The sequence below is a fragment of the Poromitra crassiceps genome, assembly GCF_964638095.1.
Source record: "Poromitra crassiceps genome assembly, chromosome: 1".
In the NCBI taxonomy this organism is placed as follows: Eukaryota; Metazoa; Chordata; class Actinopteri; order Beryciformes; family Melamphaidae; genus Poromitra; species Poromitra crassiceps.
In genome coordinates, this window is record NC_139623.1 from 110,235,944 (window position 1) to 110,259,677 (window position 23,734).

At 44.5% G+C, this 23,734-nt stretch overlaps 1 protein-coding gene across 2 annotated transcripts in view; it reads right to left on the minus strand.

Annotated features, from left to right (window-relative positions):
* Positions 1–23,734, minus strand: part of dgkb (diacylglycerol kinase, beta) — a gene marked incomplete at both ends in the record, with an annotated part of 171,242 nt that overhangs the window by 22,789 nt on the left and 124,719 nt on the right. For both annotated transcript variants that reach the window (XM_083636690.1, XM_083636689.1), the window contains 2 exons: positions 10,205–10,400; positions 11,358–11,448. In XM_083636690.1, coding sequence (XP_083492816.1) covers positions 10,205–10,400; positions 11,358–11,448 — 287 coding nt within the window. The remainder of the gene's footprint in view (positions 1–10,204; positions 10,401–11,357; positions 11,449–23,734) is intronic.

The window sequence follows — 23,734 nt, forward strand, 5'->3', positions numbered from 1 at the left end:
ACCATCCAGTTTTGCGCTGGAATCTAAGCGCAGACACAGGTGTAGGCGTGGCCCAGGCGTGTCCGTGTTAAATACTGGCCTTTGCGTGCCTCTTAGCCTATCTCGCAGGCCACGAGACTCCTTAACATATACAAATAGTGTAGTAGCTGTACTGTACCGCACTGCAGCTGCTACCATCATGTATGACTAATGTTCAACAGTATGTTTAATTAGGTACGGTATATGCTACTTGCACCTAACAGAATGTTATTATGTTTAATTATGTTTAAAGTATGTTCATGCCATTTGCACATATGTGCAGTGAATACGCCACTGTCTGTGGCGGGTCTACTGCTTTATTGCTTGTTGCCTCTTGTTTCTATTTATTTATGTTGTAACGGAGTCTACAGCAGAGGAATTTCACACGTGATACTTGTACTACGGAGTGACAATAAAAATCTTGAATCATGAATCTATCATCTGCCTCCCACAAGTGTAATTTTGCGCTCTGGCGAAGATACCATCGCCATATTCCGAGCGTAAACACAGGTTTGGGCATTGCCCCTGCCAAAATAGGCCTTCCCCCGAAATGTGTTAGAAAAAAGGGCCTTGGGTGCTCTCAATTTTAACACCACCTAAAAGCAGGTCTTAGTGCAAAGAAAAACACTACGCCTGAGCGCTATGGGGCGCACACAGTATTCTCCGCGCAGTGCAGGAAATCCTCGCTTGGATACATTACGCACGGCATGGATGTCACTCTCTCTCCAACACCTCGCGTGCACAGACTTCCCTCCTCAGAATGCCACGTTGATGTTCAACTATAGCCTACATTGCAGAAAACACACACACCTTGATTTAAAAATGAGAATTTGTTTGTCATGGTTTTATTAGGCTACATAATTCCCGGCCATACAGGTCTGTGGTGTAACAGTAGATTACTTTAGGTCGGAGAAAAGGTAGAAGGAAATAAAAAGGAAATGCTGATCTTTTCCAACCATTAGGCTACGTTTAATAGCACCGCAAATAGCCCTCTCCACTTCCCTGGTCGGGGAGTGAGACAGAGAGTTAACGTTACCCAGCTCAACTTAACTGCCTAATCTCCTAGTAATAACCAGTAACTGCAAAAGTTAACTATGTTGAAAATTCAATGTCTGGTTTTGTCAGGAGTAGGCTACAGCTGAAGTCCCTCTCACCATCAAGCAGACAGTGACGGAAGCATGTGTCTTTATGTGCGGCAAGGGGAAAATGACAAATGCTGCCAGAAAAAAAGTAGATACTCACAATTATTCTCTCATGAATTAGGCCTATTGGAATAAATTGGTCGGATTCAATGTATATACATTAATAGAAACGAATAAAAAAAAATAGCTGATAAAGAAAATGTGTGCTGGTGGAACGAAATTCAACTTCAAATAGAGCGGAATCACTCAGCGCGGCTCTCAGTACGCTGCGTTATTACGCACGCAGCAGCCCCGCAGCGGAGATGCAGGAGAGAGCCCAAAAAGGAATAAGCATACGTCCATAACAACATAGTATGAAAGCTGAAAAAAATTAGGGCAGTAACACACATACATACCGTTCCCACTGTATTTGAGCTGCGGCAGCATTAATTGCACACTTTTTATAATGTCCTAGGTCTAATAACTGTTTGTTTGTTTTTGGTCGGGGTGAGTCGGTCTGGACTCTGGAGCTGAGTGTATGTGACAACGGCGGGCGAGTTGAGCTCAGTCCGCGTCTCAAGCGGGTTGGGTTGGATCGGATCAAGGGCGCGGGAAGGTAGGTGTGGAGGGTGCGGCAGCACCCCCTGTCAAGAGATGGAATTTTCTAAATTGTTGGATTTGGCTGTCCTGTGTTTATAACACCAACAAAATGCATTAAAAAACAGTTTGTGCTTCCCAGCTCTAATCTTATTTCATATGCTCTCTCTTCAAAAGTGTTTGATTTTCATCATAATCTGGTTTTCCATAATAATAATAATAAAAGTTCAGTGTTTATGCCTGTGTTGCTGTCTGTTGTAGTGTAAAGCGACTAAAGGGAGAGCAGGTGGTTACATGAAAGTGAGTGAGAAAAGGAGAAGATACTGAATAACGACATTACAACAGTATCATCCTAATGTTAATTTAAAATTAAATATTCCTCTAAATATGGCTAAAAGTCCAAAAAACATCACATTTTCTTCGCCGGGGCCCTTGCGGGCGCTGCAGAGAGTCTCTTCCTTGCAGCACCCCCTACTTAATAATAGATCCAGCGCGCCTGCATGGGTCGGATTAGATTTTTTAGGACTGTTGAGAACTCTACATGACAGCCATCAAGAAAGGAGGACAGCACTCCAAGTTGAATAGCCTACTTTTATTGCCACACAGACGTTTCGGGCAGCAGCCCTTCTTCACCGTGTGAAATGGCAATGATACACAGGTGATTCACAGGTGGGCATGAGCGCTATGCATGACAGCCTCACATCTCTCTCTCTCTCTCTCCCTCTCTCGCTCTCCCCATCTCTCTTTTCTCTCTCTCACTCTGTCCCGCTGCTTGTGCACACAAGAAGGAAGCTGCTGTCACAAACACGCCTATATGGAGGTTTGCACGAGATGACACCAAGCGCAGCACCCCGACACGCCCACAATTAGGGCTTTGCGCGGCGCTGTTCCAGCGCAAAACGGGCGATAACGCAAAATTACCGCCTTTGCGACGATAGAGCCCTTAAACTCAGAACTCAAATACATTTTTCACATGTGGCGCTAATCATCTTCGGTAGTTTTAAATTGTGTGTGGTTTAAAAAAATAAAAAATGAATCAGGCGACCCCATTTGAATTCCAGGCGACCTCACTTAGGGTCGCGACCCTAGATGGATGGGAACCACTGCTAACCCTAACATAACCTACAGTTAAATTAGCACCAACCTAAATTAACCTAAAACCTACTTCATTCAATTATAAATGATAAAGTGCAAAGTAAAAATCTTTTAAAGTGACATAATGGGGGGGGGTAGGATATAGTGTCCATGGGATGATGGGATGGGATGGGATGATGTCCATGGGGGGGGGGACCCCAGCCCGTTGCAGAGCCGGTTGTGCTCAGGGGCCATCATTGCGAGGAGGGAGTGACAAAGTCCTGATTTGTGGGGGCTTTTGAGTCTCGTTGAAGAGGCGGATGGCAGTTGGGTAGAAGCTGTTCCTGTGACGAGAGGTTCTGGTACTGTCAGACATCAGTCTTCTGCCATGGGGGAGGGTCCTGAAGAGTTTATGTCCTGGGTGGGAGGGGTCAGCCATGATTTTTTGAGACTGCTTTAGCATCCTGGCAATTTGTAGGTCCTGAGGGGATGGCAAGCTGCACCGACCACCTTTTCAGCACAGCAGATGATACGCTGCAGTCTGGAGATGTCCTTGAGGGCAGCAGCAGCATACCAGAAGGTGATGGAGGAGGTGAGGATGGACTCGATGGTGGAGGTGTAGACAAGTGCCAATGTGGCCTTTGGCACTTTGAACCTCCTCAGCAGCTGAAGCACGTACCTCTGTTGTGCCTTCTTCTGAGAGCTCTGATGTTCAGCTTTCATTTCATGTCCCGGTGATGATTGAGCCCAAGAAGTGAAAGGGTGATGGGGGGAGGTGGGGCTGCCTTCTTCCTGTAATCCACAACCATCTCCACTGTCTTTTGAGCATTGAGCTCCAGGTCAAGTCATCAGGTGGTCGATCTCCTGCTTGTACGCAGACTTGTCACCATTGGAGATGGGCTCTATATGGGTGGTGTCATCTGTGAATTTCAGGAGCTTGATGGACTGATGGCTGGGTAAATCACTATGTACAAATAAAGCCAGTAATGGGGAGACAGTATTGCAATAGGGGCACCATATTGTAATTATGCTGTTGAATGTTAAAATTAGCCTAAATTATTTTGAATATTTATTTTATATTTCAGCGCGGCTTGAACCCGCTCACAACTCCCATTGACTTCATGCCTGGCAGCTTCAAGCTTCACGCGTCACACTTGGAAAATAGGTGTGAATCCTGAACGATCACTTGAGCAAGGCGTGAGGACGCCTAAATGAAACTCGATTTCATTTAGCGTTGCTTGAGCGTTGCTTCGGCGTTGAGCGTTGCTTCGGCGGATAGTGTGAATAGGAGCTTATATAAAAGGGAGTAAGTGAGTATGTTTTTGGTTACACTCGAGCAATTGTGATGCCACTGATGATGTCATAGACATTGTGACATCATCACTGATGATGTCATAGACATTGTGACATCATGATGTCAGGGCGCGTAGCGTGTGCCTACAGTAGTAACCTGCAATCGACTTTGTTTACCTCACTCAAGTGACGAAGGTGTGCTACAGCAATATTAGAGATTGGATTAACCACAACAACAACAACAACAACACACACAGGTGAGAATGCAGAAGCAGTGAAACACTGCAGGTAATGTGAACCAGCATTCTGGCTTTGGGAATAACAGTGCAGGATTAGTCACTGTCAAACAAGCTGTACAGGCCAGTCACTGCACTGACACATGTGGAGTGACAGGGTGAGAGACAGAGACAGACAGAGAGAGAGAGAGAGAGAGAGAGAGCAGAGTACAGAGTGTGAGAACAAGAGATAAGGTAAGAGTAAAACTAAAGAGAAATGGGGCGGGTGGGGGTGCTTCATGGGACATGTCACGGGTCATCAGTCCCCGAGCATCTACTGTACCCACCCACCCCCGCACACACAAACCTTAGTCCCATTCTAAATAATTCACCCTGCAGGCATTCCCTTCCACCTGAGGGGCTTGTCTCCTGGTGTCACCAGCGGGACGGTTTAACAGCTCCCGAAAGGTCACCGCACCCCCCCCCCCCCCATGTCCATCAAACCCCCCCCCCCCCCCCACACACACACACACACACTCCTCCCAGCAGTGTGATCCATGCGTGATGCTCGGTGGTGCCTCCTCTAGGCTAATGCACTCCAGTGTTTACGGTGGAACCTCTACATATGCCGTTGTCTGATCTGACAAGGTAGGCCTCTCACCTTGAATGCACCTTAGGTAAGGGCATGCTGCACTCACACACACATTGACATATCACATATTCACACACACACACACGCACGCATTCTCTCTCACTCTCTCACACACACACACACACGCACACACGCACACACGCACAAACACACACACACTCAAGCACACTCCACACTTACAGTAAGTGCCTTCCCAGGTTCAGATCATGGATTTTTACGGTGTGGCGGTCGAAGGCGGCCGAGCCGTCTAGAAGAGGGTTTGTCTCTATGTCTGTCTGTATATCTCTGTCTGAATTCTGACTAGCGCTATTTCTGAAGTGCTTGTTATAACCAGCCCAATTACATAGCCTTTGCATCTACATAAAAAAAAAGAAAAATGCATGCTTAATTGCGCAGATATTAATATTTCTGGTGGGCTGAGAATCACGCATGGCTCCTTTCCTTTGACTTCCGTGCTGTTTGATGGCCGGTGTGGTGCATTGGGCACATGGCATCATGCATGTAGCAGCATGAGCTGTGATTGGTCTACTTTTGTGGGCACAGACAGACAGACAGAACAGGCAGAGAGACAGACATGCATACAGACAGACAGAACAGACAAACATACAGACAGAACAGACAGACAGACAGACATGCATACAGACAGACAGAACAGACAGACAGACAGACATGCATACAGACAGACAGAACAGACAGACAGACATACAGACAGACAGAACAGACAGACAGACATGCATACAGACAGACAGGACAGACAGACAGACAGACATGCATACAGACAGACAGAACAGACAGACAGACATGCATACAGACAGACAGGACAGACAGACAGACAGACAGACAGACAGACATGCATACAGACAGACAGAACAGACAGACAGACATGCATACAGACAGACAGACAGACATACCAAAAAAACTCTTCTAGACACGACGTAAAAATGTTTTATGTGTTTCCATTCATCTTCAGTACAAGGTTTTCTGATACTGTCTTCTGTGCAGGCTTACAAAACAATCTTTCAGTCTACTCATATATCGAAATTGCAATAAGCAGACAGAATGCTGCTCTGCTCAGCCCGAGTACAACCTTTGGTATCCCCCTCTCAGCCTTTGGTATCCACACTGCACCATCACTTTACAACCACCCCTCTCCGCCTGTCTGCCCTGCCTCTGCCTCCAGAGGAAGCTCCACACAGAGGGCTTCTGCACCAGGCACTTTCCAACACCCCTCTCAGGCTGTCTGCCTCTGCCTCCAGAGGAAGCTCCACAGAGGGCTTTTCCAACACCCCTCTCAGCCTGTCTGCCTCTGCCTCCAGAGGAAGCTCCACACAGAGGGCTTCTGCACCAGGCACTTTCCAACACCCCTCTTAGGCTGTCTGCCTCTGCCTCCAGAGGAAGCTCCACACAGAGGGCTTCTGCACCAGGCACTTTCCAACACCCCTCTCAGGCTGTCTGCCTCTGCCTCCAGAGGAAGCTCCACACAGAGGGCTTCTGCACCAGGCACTTTCCACCCGCTGAAGTCTTTAAGGGATCACTGCTGACTCGTCAGCTTTCAAGCTTGACACTGATTGTAACGCCCACTTTATCCCAAGATACAAACCCATCCACCAGGAAACCCACAACAGACAATACATCACCTGAACTAGCAAAAGTTCCATAGGCCGCGGAACCGCCCGGAGCACACAGGCCCGGGCCCGGGTACATTTCCCCCCAATTTCTTTTTTTTTTTTTTTTTTTTTTTACAATTTTTTTTACAATTTAAATTTACAATCTAAAGCCACCTATTTCTGAAGAAAATGGTGAAAACGACATACCCAAACTAAAATGCTTACTGTGGCTGAACTGCTAGGTTTACAGACAACTGCCTGACCTTTTCTGAAAGGTAAGACTTTGAAGTTTCTGTTCCAAGTGTCAGAATGACTCTATGTGTTACTGACCCTGAGTAACACCAGCTCAAACCCAATGGAGACATAGCCACAGGCCTTACCACATCCCAACTCAAAGAAGATGAAAAAATACCAAAACATGAGTATTTGGCAGTGGTTTTTGTAGGGAGATACCTAAAAAGCCATTATAAAAAGCCATTTGAAAAAGCCAAATAATCTGAAATGTTGTCTTTGTCTTTGTACAAAGACAGCTATAACTTCTGCTGTGTTGATCTGATCTGAAAAAGGAAGACATGTTTCGATGCGCAATATTCAGCCGGTTAATTTGGTATGTAGCATGAACAGTATTGTTCAGAATTAACTACCTAATTAATCACATAAATGACAGATAATCAGCAAAAAATCAGAAACGTAACGCCGGGGTTACGGTGCCATGCAAGAGGTTAAACCTCATTTACTTATTACACTCGACTGGTTGTTTTTCAGATGTGATGTGAATCTAAAGTGAACTAAACAAGTCAGATCCACTATAAATGTTTTTCAGTAGATGCTGTGATGTAGCCACAAGAACGGTGCAATATTAATGTTTTTCAGGAGATGGCGATGTGATGTAGCTAATCAAGAAAGATGCATTATAAATGGTGTTTCAGGAGATGTGTGATGTTGCTAGCTATAGGTTCTAAACAAGAAATATGGTTCAAATGTTTACAGTAGTTTTCCTTTCTTGCTGCACTACAATGTTACAATGCTGTGAGACGGAGCTAAACACAAAAGATGCAATATTAATAGTTTTTCATGAGATACTCAGTATTTAATACTAATACTAATACTAATAATAGAAAAGGAGAAGATACTGAATAATGACATCACAACAGTATAATCCTAATGTTAATTTAAAATTAAATATTCTTCTAAATATGGATAAAAGTCCAAAAAACACGGGCAGCATCGAGATTCCATTCCTTACAGCACCCCCTACTTAATAATAGTTCCAGCGCGGCTGCGAAAATGGTGGCGGCGCATTGTGTCAAGTGTACTGGCTCGGGGAACGGTCCGGCCCCCGGTCCCTTAGGTTTCTGACAATGTGGCCCCCTGAACAATTTAGTTGAATAGCCCTGCTGTAATTTATAGATTCATTATGCTATAACTTATTTGTACTGATACGTATGCTTATATTAACCCAGTGGCACTCATATTCTGGTTTATTTCAAGAAAAACATTTTGGCTAGTTGAAATTAATTGGCTCGTAACTTTAAAATCTAGCAGCCATATTGGCTGGTGATAAAAAAAAAGTTTAATCTCAAACCCTGCAGGGAGAGCAGGTGGTGACATAGGAGTGAGTGAGAAAAGGAGCAAATATATGATTGTTAAGACTGAATACTGACATCACAACTGTCTAATCCTAATGTTAATTTAAAATTAGATATTCCTATATGAATCTGGCTTCAAACAACCAAAATTTTTATATGATGATAATAATAATCAATGATGGTGGTTCACAGACGTGTGTGTGTGTGTGTGTGTGTGTGTGTGTGTGTGTGTGTGTGTGTGTGTGTGTGTGTGTGTGTGTGTGTGTGTGTGTGTGTTCAGATGCGTTCCGCTGCCTATGAGCAAAACCAAAACACAGCAGGAACATTTTAAATAAATAAAAAACACAGAATTCAGGGCTATGGCTGATTTGTGAAGAGGAGAAAAACATTTTTTTACAAGCTTAGAAAATTCTATTTTAGTTGTGAAAAAATGCTTGTTTCTCCGGTTTTTCAAATTGTTTTGTTTACCTCAATTAGTGAAGCAAGGCACTAACACAGCCAGGGTTAGAGTTGCAATTCCCTGTGTGGTTAGCAGAATTAGATTTGCCACCCCCACCCCCCCCCCCCCCCAGACCATTTCGGTGTCGCCAATACTATTGACTATTATCAATGCTTGATCATGCTTGATCGCCTAGACACCCACCTGTAATGCAAACATACATTTATCTTTCTGTTTTTTCTCATGTTCTGTTTTTTCTGCTCCAGAAGGGAATGTCTCTTCATATATATATATATATATAGATATATATCTATATCTATATCTATATATATATATATATATATTTATTTATTTATTTATTTATATATATATATATATATATATATATATATATTGATGTAAAGGGATTGGACTGATTTGGTAATGGACAGAGCATAACCATAGCAGTTCCACACACTGACTTGAGTGTACCCCCTCTTCAAAAACAAAATCTGCTAGTCGTGATTCACCTTGTCACTGGTGAAATATTCATGTGCTAGGGAAAAGTTTGGCCAACAGTTTGTCTTTGATGTATCTGATCTGAGCAAGGACACGCCGCCTCTGCTCCCTAAAGCACACAGCAGACCCCAGACAGGCCCGGCTCTTACACTAAGCTTACAACGGCTCTTACACTAAGGACACGTGCCTGTCTGGGGTCTGAGCAGAGCCTCTTACACTGTCAAACTTATTTCACATTAAAGGGGCAATTAATGGAACAGTTCACCCAAAAAATTAAATTCAGTCATTATCTACTCACCCCATGCTAGTGGAAGGTCGTGTGAAGTTTTTTTAGTCCACAAAACATTCCTGGGGCTTCCCAGGGAAACAGCATTGCAGTGTTCTCCTAACTGAAGTATACAGTATGGTGACTTTCAAATGTAAAAAATAAAATAAAATAATAATAATAATGATTTAAAAAAAGCCTCCATACTGCTCATCTGGCATAATCCAAGTGCCTGTCTGAAAGCCCCGAGATTTCAAGTTGACTTGAAAAGACGTCATTTAACAATGTTTTAGCTGAAATCTTCACTGTATCCACGTAGCTGCTAGCTGCATCCACGTTAGCGCATCACTGGACACATCACATGGACACGGCTGGGAGCTACGTGGCTAAAGTGAAGATTACCTTTGAAAGCGAGTCACCCTTCCCTTCCCTGGGAAGCTCCAGAAATGTTTTGTGGACTAAAAAACTTCACCTGACCATCCTGACCTGAGATTTCTGGCTTTCTTACATTTTCACTAGATGTTTATGTTGGATCTCCCCTCTAATTACAGCACCTAGCTTATTCATCTCTATTGTAAAAATGTTACTTTATCATTTGTGTCAATTACAGGCCACCGTATGCTGTGCCAGCGATCTGTTGATATCTGGGTCAGTATTGGTCAATAAAGTTAATAAATTCAACAATGCTAAATTTAACCATACGTATGTATCAACAACATAGCGATCAATGTGAATCTCTAGTCAAACCTTATGTCTGGGAAAACATAATCAAAAACAGTTCTACATTTTTTATAAGCATTGTAAATGTATTGTAAATTGAATGCTGTCACGGCTACCTTGAACTGCAAACACGAGCTCTTTGGGGTCTACCACCGTTGTCCTCTTGTCTTGGGTCTTTTTTCCTGCCTTCCGATTGCCCCTCCTCCTCTTGCTCTCGCCCCAAAGGTTGGAGCCGCCGTGCATGCTGGGAATGTTGAGGATGGCAATGCCTTCCAAGGAGATGGTGCTCAGGTCCAGAGTGATGCCGTCACACTTTAAGGAAGGAGAGAGTGGAGTGGAGAAGATAGATAGATAACCCTCCAGGTGTAGCAGGTTGTTTTAAAGGTGTTATCCAGCGATAACAATGTTTCCCAGGATATTTAGTCAAATGGTATTCATGCAAGTTGAAACATTGGTAGCAATTTGAAAAGGTTTCCATGTGTCAGCAGTCTCCTGCATTTCTTTCTCCTCCCTTTGTCATGAAGCGGGGTCAAAACATTTCATTTAACACATGGGAAGCATATTTACCATGGGATGTGAACCAAAAATAATAAGTGGATAAATGCAAGTCTAAATGTAACGAGCAATAGCTTCTTACAGTAGGTTTTTATACAAGCAAAATGTGTATCAAAAGAGACAGAAATAAAACGTGGCGGTCTTGTGGATTAAGAAAAAGAAAGAAGTCCTGAGGTCATTGAAATGGCTGCCGGGACAGTTTGTGAAAGAGGCACTTTGGAGTCCCCACTCTGAACAGTACACTCTAGACCAGTTTGGACCTGTACTCATCCCCAAACCTGTTCTTCTCCCCTAGGCACACTAATTAATAAAGACCTCTGCACTGTGTGGGTAGTCTGAGGAGGGGGGAGATGAATCGTATGGACGGCATCTTCATTATCACTCGATGTTATCGCACACAGCAGGGTCGTGTAGGGCTAATTACCTGTGTTCAACTGAGCTTCGGTGACAGGGGGGTGGGGTGGGGGGTGTCAGAGATGGCCGTCCCTTCACTCATCAACACTTGAACTGAGTGAATCTGAAACTAACACAAATTGGACTATTTATGGATCAAGAGGTGACCATAACCTAACCAGTTCTCCAGAGTAACAGCAAAAAGAGGTCTGAGGAAAGAAAATACTCCCAATAATATGGAAACTGTGTAATTATGGCAGTTTTTGCTCTTCTTTTTTGAGTGTATACAGGTCAAAAGAGAAAGCATATGGTTTGATTTACCTCAACCTCCAGAAAGTCGTGGAGCTTCTTACATGTGGCCGAGAAGGTCTCAGATGTGCCGAACTCAAAGTACCACAGTTTATTCTTTGTTCTGAAAAACAAAAAAACAACAGAAACCGTTCCCCCCACATCAAAATCCAAAGCTTGTACAGTCATAGTATTTATCTCTCCTTCTCTCTGCCTCTAGTCCCCTATATACTGTATGTACGCTTTGCCATAAACAGGAGAATATCATTCTATACAGCCTGTATAGAATGTATAAACTTTAAAGGGCAGTTTAGAGTCCAGCGATTTATGGTCGTTGCGACCGACCATGATCACATTCCATCGTCGGTGATAACGACAAGTGTTTATACTTCCAGCGACGGGCGATATGCCATCGTTGTGATGAACGATGTGACCATCGTCAAGACTTCATCTGGATTCAACTTTGACCTCATCGTTAGCTTCGTTGTCATGACAACCACAATTTTTTTCTCTCCTACTGCAGTTTCTGAAGCCACTAGTTAGCTAGCTAGTTGAATTAACAATGGAAGAAGATCACATATTTGTCGAAAACTTAAACACAATGACACGGTTCCCGTGCCTTTGGGCTAACGACCGGGCAGATTATAAAGATGCTGTTAAAAAGGCAAATGCCTGGAAAGCGGACATTCTCAACACAGATGGTAAGTAACAGCTAAAACATCGTTAGCATGGATAATCATACAGCATGTTAACAAGCAGATAGACAGTGTTGTAATGTTGCAATCAAAACGGTATAAGTGGCTGACTTGACTGGCATCTCTGTCTGTCCATCCGTGTTGGCATTAATCCATGTGAAAATATCACAACACATCCTGCTCTGCGCCTCTGCGATGCGTTCTCCTCTCACCGGGGTGTTTATACTTTTTACGAGCGACAGCGTCCAAAATCAGTGTTGAGCGATTCTGGAAAGGTCGTCACGTTCAGCGATGCCCATCGGGCTATGATAAATTGCTGGACTCTAAACTGCCCTTAATACAGGTGATCTTTGATTCATGTGAGATTATCTATAGAAAGGCTCTTTTGAACTACACAGGAAATATCCAATGCTAATGTTTACCGCTGACTAGAATCACACAAGCGACAGTCATTAATCTCAAAAGGATGAATAATGTGTCTCATTAATCACATATTGAAGCATAATGACACACCTAAAAGCTAGTTAGGCGAGCTCCAGAGAGCATGGGCTGGTCAGTGGGTGCCCATGCCCGACATTAAGGCCCAGTGAGGGGTGGGAGAGGGTAATCTACCTGCCCCTTCAATTAACTGAGGACTGGGGTGCTGCTCCCCTGGCTTCTTACAGGACACACTCCTATTGCTAAGGCTGATGATCGGTGACCTCACTAGGGTGAGTCGCCATCTGTCCCCATATCGCCATGGTACATTATATTCTCTCATGACTACGGTAGTATAAAGCCATTGTATTGGTTCTACGGTGCCTAATGAAATGATCTAATGTAGAATGGTAGGGGGAGATTAACCGTATATCACCTTAAAAATAATAATACTGTAGATCTGTGGGGAGCTGAAACGGATTTAATTTCCACCAGCATGGGGTTATAGCATTTTAAATCTTTTAATTACATAATTGTTTCGCAGTTAGGACAGAGAGCGGTATGCATCAAATCAGCTTTGAGATTTATTTATTTATTGTTGTAGACTAGCACATGCTTCCTCCTTTACACATGTGCAATCGCCAGCCACTTGTACTGTAATTGCAAGCAGAGATAGGCCGGAAACTTTAGGAAAGTTGAAACTGAGCATGTTTGGAGCGGCTCATCCAAACTCTGTTCTATTCCTTCAGTTTGGTTTGTTTGAGCAGGTTAGAACAATGGAGAACTGCTTGGTCGGGTGTTCATACAGGACGCGCCACGGCTGGTGTGATCAGTCTCCTCTGTTAACAAGGACGCATATTGCTGTTGATATCAATAGGAACATTAGAAATGATTGGGTGTAATGCACTAGACTAGGTGAACTAGGTATCAGCCTACGTCCAGGTCCAGAGTAGATGAATATAGCTCTGATAGATGTGGAGGGAACAGTTCTAAAGGTGCAAGAACTTTCCCTGCTGAGAAAAAAAACAGCAGCTTAAGATGGTTACTGGCTTTAGCTGGTCGTATCTGGTGTTAGGCTGGTTTAGTTGGTATAAAGGGCTGTACAAACTGGTCAGGGTGGCGACCAGCTTTGCTGGTCTTGCTGGTGACCAGGTTAGAGTGTGGGTTTGGGACGCTTTTTTTCTGGTCATGCTGTATTTTCCCCCAGCAGGGTTACTGTTACTGGAAGTATTGTGGGTTTAATTCTACAAAACATACAGTACAGTATGTGATGGGAGATGCTCGTATGATCATATGACCCACTCACCTCTCTCTCCGCTAACATCCATGGTTTCTATGGGCTCACGCAGAATAGTGAATCAGGCGATGTGTATTGGCAAATGTTTAGTTTCCAGATGATTGCGTTAGCTGCACTTTAGCTAGACATGTCAATGAATTCAAAACTAACTTTTTCCACTCACCCCGGTTTTGAGATGAATTAGTGTTTGGAAGATGTTCCCTATCAACTTTTTGTGACAGAAACATCCAAACCTCTTCTTAGTCTCTTCAGTGAAAACAGATTGGAGAGATTCTTTGGCAGTGGGAAAGTGATTTTCATTCCAATTCCGCAAGTGGATTTTATTTGAATTTCCAAGAAACATGGAAGATCAGGATGTAACCTTTCATTAAAAGATCCCCATATCTTGTATCTATATTCACATCTTGAATAAAAATGATTGTGAATGGATACTGTATCATGTATATCAAATAGCAGTTTCACATGACATTTTAACATGTCTGACTGAAGTGAGAGCAAACTGACATCAAGCATTTGGGGTCTTTAATGCTTTGAAATTCCCAAGGCGCATTGTCCACTGATGTCAGGTGCAATCAAAATATTCAATCAAGGGAATGATTTATACAAATTGATCACTTCACTTTCCATGCAATTGATAGAACCAGTAATATGTATGTATGACTATGAGAATCATGCATTATGGTTTTGGCTTAATGCTAAACTGACGGATAGAGCGCAGGTTTTTGATCATCTGCAGAAACAACAGCAAGCAATTTATCCCCGGCGCTTCAAGGGCAGAAAAACCCCCACAACAGTGCTGACAAGCAGAACTGAATACCATAAAAAATTGCCTTCTCTTAGCTGGAATCAACGCACTAGAAGAGGGACGTATTAGTATAAGCAGAGTAACAATCACTGAATTATTGATTTCCTCATTAGGACTTTTGTCAGGACCATTTAGCCACTTTATAAATGAGCTTTCATTAGGGTACTTGCAAGGTAGCCCGACTCCATGTTGATTTATAATGTGCAAGATGGTCAATAGAGTAGGAGAGGGATAGGAGGAGGGAGACAGGCCCAGGCCCTCCACAGCAACATGCACCCAGCATCTCTTCTAGCTGCTTCACCAGCAGTCTGCCAGTAGCCTACACTGTAGCAGCAGCAACATGAGGCAGCTGACAGGGATAACCCTGAAGCTCCCTATAGGATACGTTCACACAGCAAACCTTAGTGCTTAATTCTGATTTATTGCTCAAATGCGATTTTATTGTTTGGCAATATTAATTCAATTCAATTCAGTTTTATTTATAGTGTAAGATCACCATGAGACATGGTCCCAAAACACTTTACAGTTAAAGAAAACATCATAAAACAGTACAATAATACATGATACAGTGCATGATCAGGTTGAAAAGAAGTCAAGTAAAAGCAGACAGTATGAGAGCTACAGTAAGAACAATAAGTTCAAATTAAAGGGAAGGGTGTTCATGACCGCTTCGTTGGTTTGAGTCTTTGGCTTCTTTAAACTATAAGTTTTCTCTGACACGGCGGCCATGTTCTTCTGTAGCCACATTCGGCCATTTCTTTCTAAATGATATGCTTTCAAACAGACCGGTTATGATATGACCCCTCCAGTTTTGCTTGTACAGAAGTGTCACCCCAAATACTTATGAGGTGTAACACCTGACTATCACTGACTACCTCCATCGCAGCTGTCTTCCATGTTTGTATTGACCGAGTGACTCCTGCCTGGGTGGAATTGTGACGAACGTCAATCTAGAGTGATGTAAAAGTCACATGAATTCTGATATGGGCAATTCTGAGGTTGCATTCCAAAAAAATCTGACCTGTATCTGATTTAGCAGCACATATGAAAGAGGCCCAAATCAGAATAAAAAAAGATCAGATCTCATGTGATTTGTGCTGTTCACGCTGTTCTGTAAAAAATCTGATTCAGTGTGAACGTAGCCTTAATGACTTGGACATGTTTACAAACAAACAAATGAAGGTGGCTACTTGGAAAAGCCTATTGAAAGCTGGTGGCTGATGATTTCTGTTGTGAATGAGGCCAAATGCCGTCAGTGTGACGCTCCAGATTAAACAATCTACTGTGCACTGAGGTCAACTTGTGTTTGGCATGTTTTGCTTTTGTTAAATTCAAGTAGGGCTGGGCAATATTCAATATTGTATCGATATTGTGATATGAGACTAGATATCGTCTTAGATTTTGGTATGCATAAGTCTGGTCTTTTCCTGCATAAGTGCTGTCTTTAAAGGCTGCATTACAGTAAAGTGATGCAATTTTCTGAACTTACCAGACTGTTCTAGCTGTTCCATTATTTTCTGTGAATTAATTAAACCGGATGGACAAACCCCATCTTTATTTGTCACAAACACCATCGTGTCATGCACACACGTGCACAGCGGCCAGTACACACGCTTTGGAGGCGCCATGAAATTTGTCCTCCGTGTTTGAACCATCCTGGCACGTCCTCCTCCATGGTCAGGCCAGGAGCGGTGGGCAGCTGCAGTGAAGTGCCTGGGGACCAACTTCTTCCAACCATCGCTGGTCAGACGATGATCTTCTGCATGTTTTTAGTGGGGGGTTATATATGGAGGGGCCCAAGGGAAGCACAGGGAGAACATGCAAACTCCACACAGAAAGGCCCTTTTTTGACGAGATAGCCCACCTGGGGCAGTAGGCACTGAAGACACAGCGCCGACAGCGTCCCAGGCGGGAATCGAACCCAGGACCTTCTAGCTGTGAGCGAACAGCGCTACCACTGTGCCACCGTGCCCCCATCATGACTTTACCCAGTCATTATATCCACATGACATTACTGATAATTATTTATCATCTTATCTCATTGTGTAAGTTTTTTTGAAAGCACGAATATTATCCCTACAATATTGTCACTATATCGATATAGAGGTATTTGGTCGAATAAATAAATAAATAAATAGATTTTGTCGATATCGCCCAGCCCTATCTTGTTTTAATAAAGTGCTTGTGACATCTCACATGTGGCTGCGTTCACACCGACCTATTAAAGTTTTTCGCTGGCATCGAGTTTACATACAAAGTCAATGCAAACGAGCGATTGAGCGTCTATTCGCCCGGAGAAAAATCGCTGGGCGTCCGAGCGACAGAGACAGAGCGATAGGGAGAAAATTCGCTCGTCGCCCGAGATGAAATATCCCAACTTGAGCGAAATTACGCTGGCATCAGTCGCTCGCTGTTCAACGCTGATTGGCTGCCATGTGAGAGTGAGTCAAGGATCACACTGGCTTGGACAAACCGCTGGTTTATTGTGTGGCAACAAACCGCATTGACAGCTCATTGACAGCCTGACAGCTGACATGAAGTGAAGTCTGTACTACCGGTATAGAGCTCGCATTAGGAGCACGCTGATAGCTTGTAAACAACTACGGTGGCTCGTAGTGGACAAATATCATGACATTGCGTAACGTTATAGCCCCCAGATGTCCGTCAATTATTGTGCCTGTTGATGAGCGATTTAAACACAGCAACAGAGCGATTCCAAAGGGTTCAATCGAGCGACAGAGAGAAAAATAAATATCTCGGTGTGAACACAGCTTTACAACTGAACATTTAGCCCACTTCGTAGAAAATACCAAAATATCGTGTATTGCCATTCAGCCTAAAAATACTATAGATATATAATATATAGAGATATGATTTCTGGTCCATATTTCCCAGCCATTCAAGATCCGCTGACATCTGAGGTCCAACAGTTTGACTCAAGGGAACAACCGCAGTCTCCAAGCTGTGGTATCACTCAGTCACATTATGTTGAGTTTACCTGATCACTCAGTCACATTATGTTGAGTTTACCTGTGGTATCACTCAGTCACATTATGTTGAGTTTACCTGTGGTATCACTCAGTCACATTATGTTGAGTTTACCTGTGGTATCACTCAGTCACATTATGTTGAGTTTACCTGAGGTATCAGTCAGTCACATTATGTTGAGTTTACCTGATCACTCAGTCACATTATGTTGAGTTTACCTGAGGTATCACTCAGTCACATTATGTTGAGTTTACCTGTGGTATCACTCAGTCACATTATGTTGAGTTTACCTGAGGTATCAGTCAGTCACATTATGTTGAGTTTACCTGATCACTCAGTCACATTATGTTGAGTTTACCTGAGGTATCACTCAGTCACATTATGTTGAGTTTACCTGTGGTATCACTCAGTCACATTATGTTAAGTTTACCTGATCACTCAGTCACATTATGTTGAGTTTACCTGTGGTATCACTCAGTCACATTATGTTGAGTTTACCTGTGGTATCACTCAGTCACATTATGTTGAGTTTACCTGATCACTCAGTCACATTATGTTGAGTTTACCTGAGGGAAAAAGTCCTTCCTTTAAGGAAGCTCTTGTACGCCATAAATCATCAGCAATTTTTATCGCATGAATACAATTTGTTATATAGTACAGTAACATCCTGAACAGAGAGCACTGGGTCTTTCACTGTACAATATAACCAAATACAAAACACAGCACTTTGAAAGTCTTCAGCCAAACGCATAAAAGTAAAGCACACAACAAGAACAGAAAAGACATGACATCTGACCGTCCTGTCGATTCCCTCCACTTAACCTAACAAGCGCACCATGGCAACAAATCACCTCCTTATGTCCCTGTTCATTAGGTAATTAGGCGCATCTCATTGGCCGGATCGGATTCTCATTCGTTATCTGCCGACCGATGCTAAACACTACAGGAGCATCTCCAGCAGTGGCCAGCCTGGTTTAGGATTAATCGAGTATGATGATACTTTTAAGGTGGATTGGGAGGATCTTATTTTACGATAAGTGCAATAAAAGTGAATGTAAAGTACCAATTTCCTTAAATTGTTAGTTGATTTTAAGCTCCTGCATCCTTGCCAGACATTGCGATTTTGTGCACAGGGAAAACTGCCACATCATTGAAAACCAGTATGGAGGAGAATTTCAATTCTCTGACCTCTGCCGTGATTTCACCGCAACTATAGCCATGCAAAGCATACTGCAATAATAACTTAGTGGTGTGTGGCTGTGCCTGTGAGATCAGCTGTACTCTGCCAAAGAAAACATTGGCTCAGGTTTCCACGGTGGCGGAGGCATGGAAAGTTTTTTAGGTGTCATTATTTGCACATACAAATGATGGAAAAAAAGCTGCAAAAGAGAAGACAAATACAAATTGTGCGGCCGGGATGAAGAAACCACAAGAGCTAAACTTAAGGGCGCTCAGGCCTCCAGGTCAATCCTCATCAAATCAAAAAGACTAATCCCAAAGAGATAAATGACCGTTTTAGGGAGTTTTACAGTGAACTCTACTCATCTAAGTGTGATGCCGCTCAATCTTATCTGAATTACTTTTTTGACCCTCTTGAAACACCCAAACTTGGTGACGCTGCCAGAGAGGACTTGGACTCTGATTTCACTTTGGGAGAAATATTTAAAACCAGCCCTCGGATAGTATATCAAAGACCACCAAACATCCGAGACCAATTGGTACACTCACATCTCCTAACTCATTGAGTGCCAATGACGACAATCGTCGTCAATTCGATTACTAACGTAGAGTGCCAACGACGACGATTGTCGCCAATTGCGTTTTTTGACGGTGGGACGTGGATCAATGCCTAATACATCTCCTGTAAAATTTTGGGGCATGTTGAATGTGTATAACCTATTTTACCGACCCATTAGGTGGCGACAGTGCTCTCCAGATTAGAGAAAGTTGAGTAAAAACAGCAGAAAAAGCCGTGATGAAACCATTCTCATGAGAATGGTTTGGCTTTTCGCTGTCGCGCTGGGAGCCGGCGCACAACGGTGGGGGGCTCCGAAAATAGACTCTGGGTGCAGCACACTTTGAAACGTGCAGCAGAAAGCCCAGAAAGCCCAGAATCGGACGCAGCTTCATCCCAGCTCACAACCGAAACCCCAGAAACGACCGAGCCCGATCCAGACTCCCCCGACGAGCGGCCGCCATCCGAACGTGGATCCGCAAGCAGCAGAGACTCGCCTGACAAGCAGCAGAGGGAGCAGAGCCAACAGAGACACACCCACGGAGGAGGAGTTTGCAGTAGAGGGGGGTGGGGGTGCTGTTATATTGAAGGAAATTACTGTGCAGATGTTTCAGGTCAGAAATATTAGTTTCAGAGTCAGTGATTTGCTTGAAATGCTTCATTTCACAAAAGGCTCAATATCTCAGCTTCTAGATGGAAACGCCTGTTTTTGCTGTTTTTGACCTATCTTCTCCGGCTGATAACTAAAGAACGGAAAATGATATCAATAAACTTTTTTTGCTGCTGATAGAATAGAGTCTCATCGTTCTTTGTGCGTGTTCGGTGTTTACATAGTAATATCACACAATATTCTGTGGGCCTCGAGAAATCACTGAAAACGCTCTGAAACTCTGGCACTGGGAGCGTCCGTTCTCCAAAAGTGGCTGGCACTCAATGAGTTAAAGTGAGCCTGGGTCTACCTCCAAGCCAGTAGGCGGTGGTATCTACCCATGTACCTGTACCTATAAAAACACTTCCTGAAATGTATGTGCTTCACATGACACTGACGAACATCCAGATTGGATCGAAACTGTTTGTCTCTGTCTAAATTAAATGTTGTCCACGGGAGCAAAAAATAAACTGTGTCGCGAGCCCTTTTTCTAGTTTGATTTTCTGTATTACAGTTTGGCTCAGCACCAAGACGTGGATGTGCGCAAGTTCCTTATCACTTGCTATCAGCCACATAACATGCTTATGTGTTTATAAGATATATATGGCGTATCTTCGCAAAAGCGGTAATTTAGCATTTGCGCTCGTTTAATGCACCATGTTGTAATGTTGAATGTCAATGATGTATGGTTTTTTCTCTTTTCTTTTCCTGTGTCTGAGCCTGTTTGTCTTGTTCGTATATTGTTCTAGGACATTTTTTTAATAAAATATAAAAAAAGAATAATATGCAAATGGTAGATCCAATCAAGATTTTTGCATCTATTACTGCTGCCCATCAAAACATTTTCCAGGGAAAAATAATAATAAGAAAACACGCAAGGGCTTTAGAAAAACATCTCATGCCAAAAGAAAAAACATACGATGTCAAACAGAGAAAGTGAATTGGGCAACAGAAACCTAATGACATCAAGACTCAACACAGAAGTGGCAAATAACAAAATACAAAACAACCTGAATGAGAACATTACATTACGCCCATGTTCTCTGCTCATCACCGTTGCTTTCTAAAGCATCCCCTGGTCACCATATTACAGTGTGTCGGGGGAGATAGGCTTCAGCGTAGCATGGCTGTCCCCTGGTCACCATATTACAGTGTGTCAGGGGAGATAGGCTTCAGCGTAGCATGGCTGTCCCCTGGTCACCATATTACAGTGTGTCAGGGGTGATAGGCTTCAGCGTAGCATGGCTGTCCCCTGGTCACCATATTACAGTGTGTCAGGGGAGATAGGCTTCAGCGTAGCATGGCTGTCCCCTGGTCACCATATTACAGTGTGTCGGGGGAGATAGGCTTCAGCGTAGCATGGCTGTCCCCTGGTCACCATATTACAGTGTGTCGGGGGAGATAGGCTTCAGCGTAGCATGGCTGTCCCCTGGTCACCATATTACAGTGTGTCGGGGGAGATAGGCTTCAGCGTAGCATGGCTGTCCCCTGGTCACCATATTACAGTGTGTCGGGGGAGATAGGCTTCAGCGTAGCATGGCTGTCCCCTGGTCACCATATTACAGTGTGTCAGGGGTGATAGGCTTCAGCGTAGCATGGCTGTCCCCTGGTCACCATATTACAGTGTGTCAGGGGAGATAGGCTTCAGCGTAGCATGGCTGTCCCCTGGTCACCATATTACAGTGTGTCAGGGGAGATAGGCTTCAGTGTAGCATGGCTGTCCCCTAGGTCACCATATTACAGTGTGTCGGGGGAGATAGGCTTCAGCGTAGCATGGCTGTCCCCTGGTCACCATATTACAGTGTGTCAGGGGAGATAGGCTTCTGCGTAGCATGGCTGTCCCCTGGTCACCATATTACAGTGTGTCAGGGGTGATAGGCTTCGGCGTAGCATGGCTGTCCCCTGGTCACCATTACAGTGTGTCGGGGGAGATAGGCTTCAGCGTAGCATGGCTGTCCCCTGGTCACCATTACAGTGTGTCGGGGGAGATAGGCTTCAGCGTAGCATGGCTGTCCCCTGGTCACCATATTACAGTGTGTCAGGGGAGATAGGCTTCAGCGTAGCATGGCTGTCCCCTGGTCACCATATTACAGTGTGTCAGGGGAGATAGGCTTCTGCGTAGCATGGCTGTCCCCTGGTCACCATATTACAGTGTGTCAGGGGTGATAGGCTTCGGCGTAGCATGGCTGTCCCCTGGTCACCATATTACAGTGTGTCAAGGGAGATAGGCTTCTGCGTAGCATGGTTGTCCCCTGGTCACCATTACAGTGTGTCAGGGGAGATAGGCTTCTGCGTAGCATGGCTGTCCCCTGGTCACCATATTACAGTGTGTCAGGGGAGATAGGCTTCTGCGTAGCATGGCTGTCCCCTGGTCACCATATTACAGTGTGTCAGGGGAGATAGGCTTCAGCGTAGCATGGCTGTCCCCTGGTCACCATTACAGTGTGTCAGGGGAGATAGGCTTCAGTGTAGCATGGCTTTCCCCTGGTCACCATATTACAGTGTGTCAGGGGAGATAGGCTTCTGCGTAGCATGGCTGTCCCCTAGGTCACCATATTACAGTGTGTCAGGGGAGATAGGCTTCTGCGTAGCATGGCTGTCCCCTGGTCACCATATTACAGTGTGTCAGGGGAGATAGGCTTCAGCGTAGCATGGCTGTCCCCTAGGTCACCATATTACAGTGTGTCAGGGGTGATAGGCTTCAGCGTAGCATGGCTGTCCCCTGGTCACCATTACAGTGTGTCAGGGGAGATAGGCTTCTGCGTAGCATGGCTGTCCCCTGGTCACCAGTGTGTCAGGGGAGATAGGCTTCTGCGTAGCATGGCTGTCCCCTGGTCACCATGTTACAGTGTGTCAGGGGAGATAGGCTTCAGCGTAGCATGGCTGTCCCCTGGTCACCATTACAGTGTGTCGGGGGAGATAGGCTTCTGCGTAGCATGGCTGTCTCCTGGTCACCATTACAGTGTGTCAGGGGTGATAGGCTTCTGCATGGCATGGCTGTCCCCTGGTCACCATATTACAGTGTGTCAGGGGAGATAGGCTTCAGCGTAGCATGGCTGTCCCCTGGTCACCATATTACAGTGTGTCAGGGGTGATAGGCTTCAGCATAGCATGGCTGTCCCCTGGTCACCATATTACAGTGTGTCAGGGGAGATAGGCTTCAGCGTAGCATGGCTGTCCCCTGGTCACCATATTACAGTGTGTCAGGGGTGATAGGCTTCAGCGTAGCATGGCTGTCCCCTGGTCACCATATTACAGTGTGTCAGGGGAGATAGGCTTCAGCGTAGCATGGCTGTCCCCTGGTCACCATATTACAGTGTGTCAGGGGAGATAGGCTTCAGCGTAGCATGGCTGTCCCCTGGTCACCATATTACAGTGTGTCAGGGGAGATAGGCTTCAGCGTAGCATGGCTGTCCCCTGGTCACCATATTACAGTGTGTCAGGGGAGATAGGCTTCTGCGTAGCATGGCTGTCCCCTGGTCACCATATTACAGTGTGTCAGGGGAGATAGGCTTCAGCGTAGCATGGCTGTCCCCTGGTCACCATATTACAGTGTGTCAGGGGTGATAGGCTTCAGCGTAGCATGGCTGTCCCCTGGTCACCATATTACAGTGTGTCAGGGGAGATAGGCTTCTGCGTAGCATGGCTGTCCCCTGGTCACCATATTACAGTGTGTCAGGGGAGATAGGCTTCTGCGTAGCATGGCTGTCTCCTGGTCACCATTACAGTGTGTCAGGGGTGATAGGCTTCTGCGTAGCATGGCTGTCCCCTGGTCACCATATTACAGTGTGTCAGGGGTGATAGGCTTCAGCGTAGCATGGCTG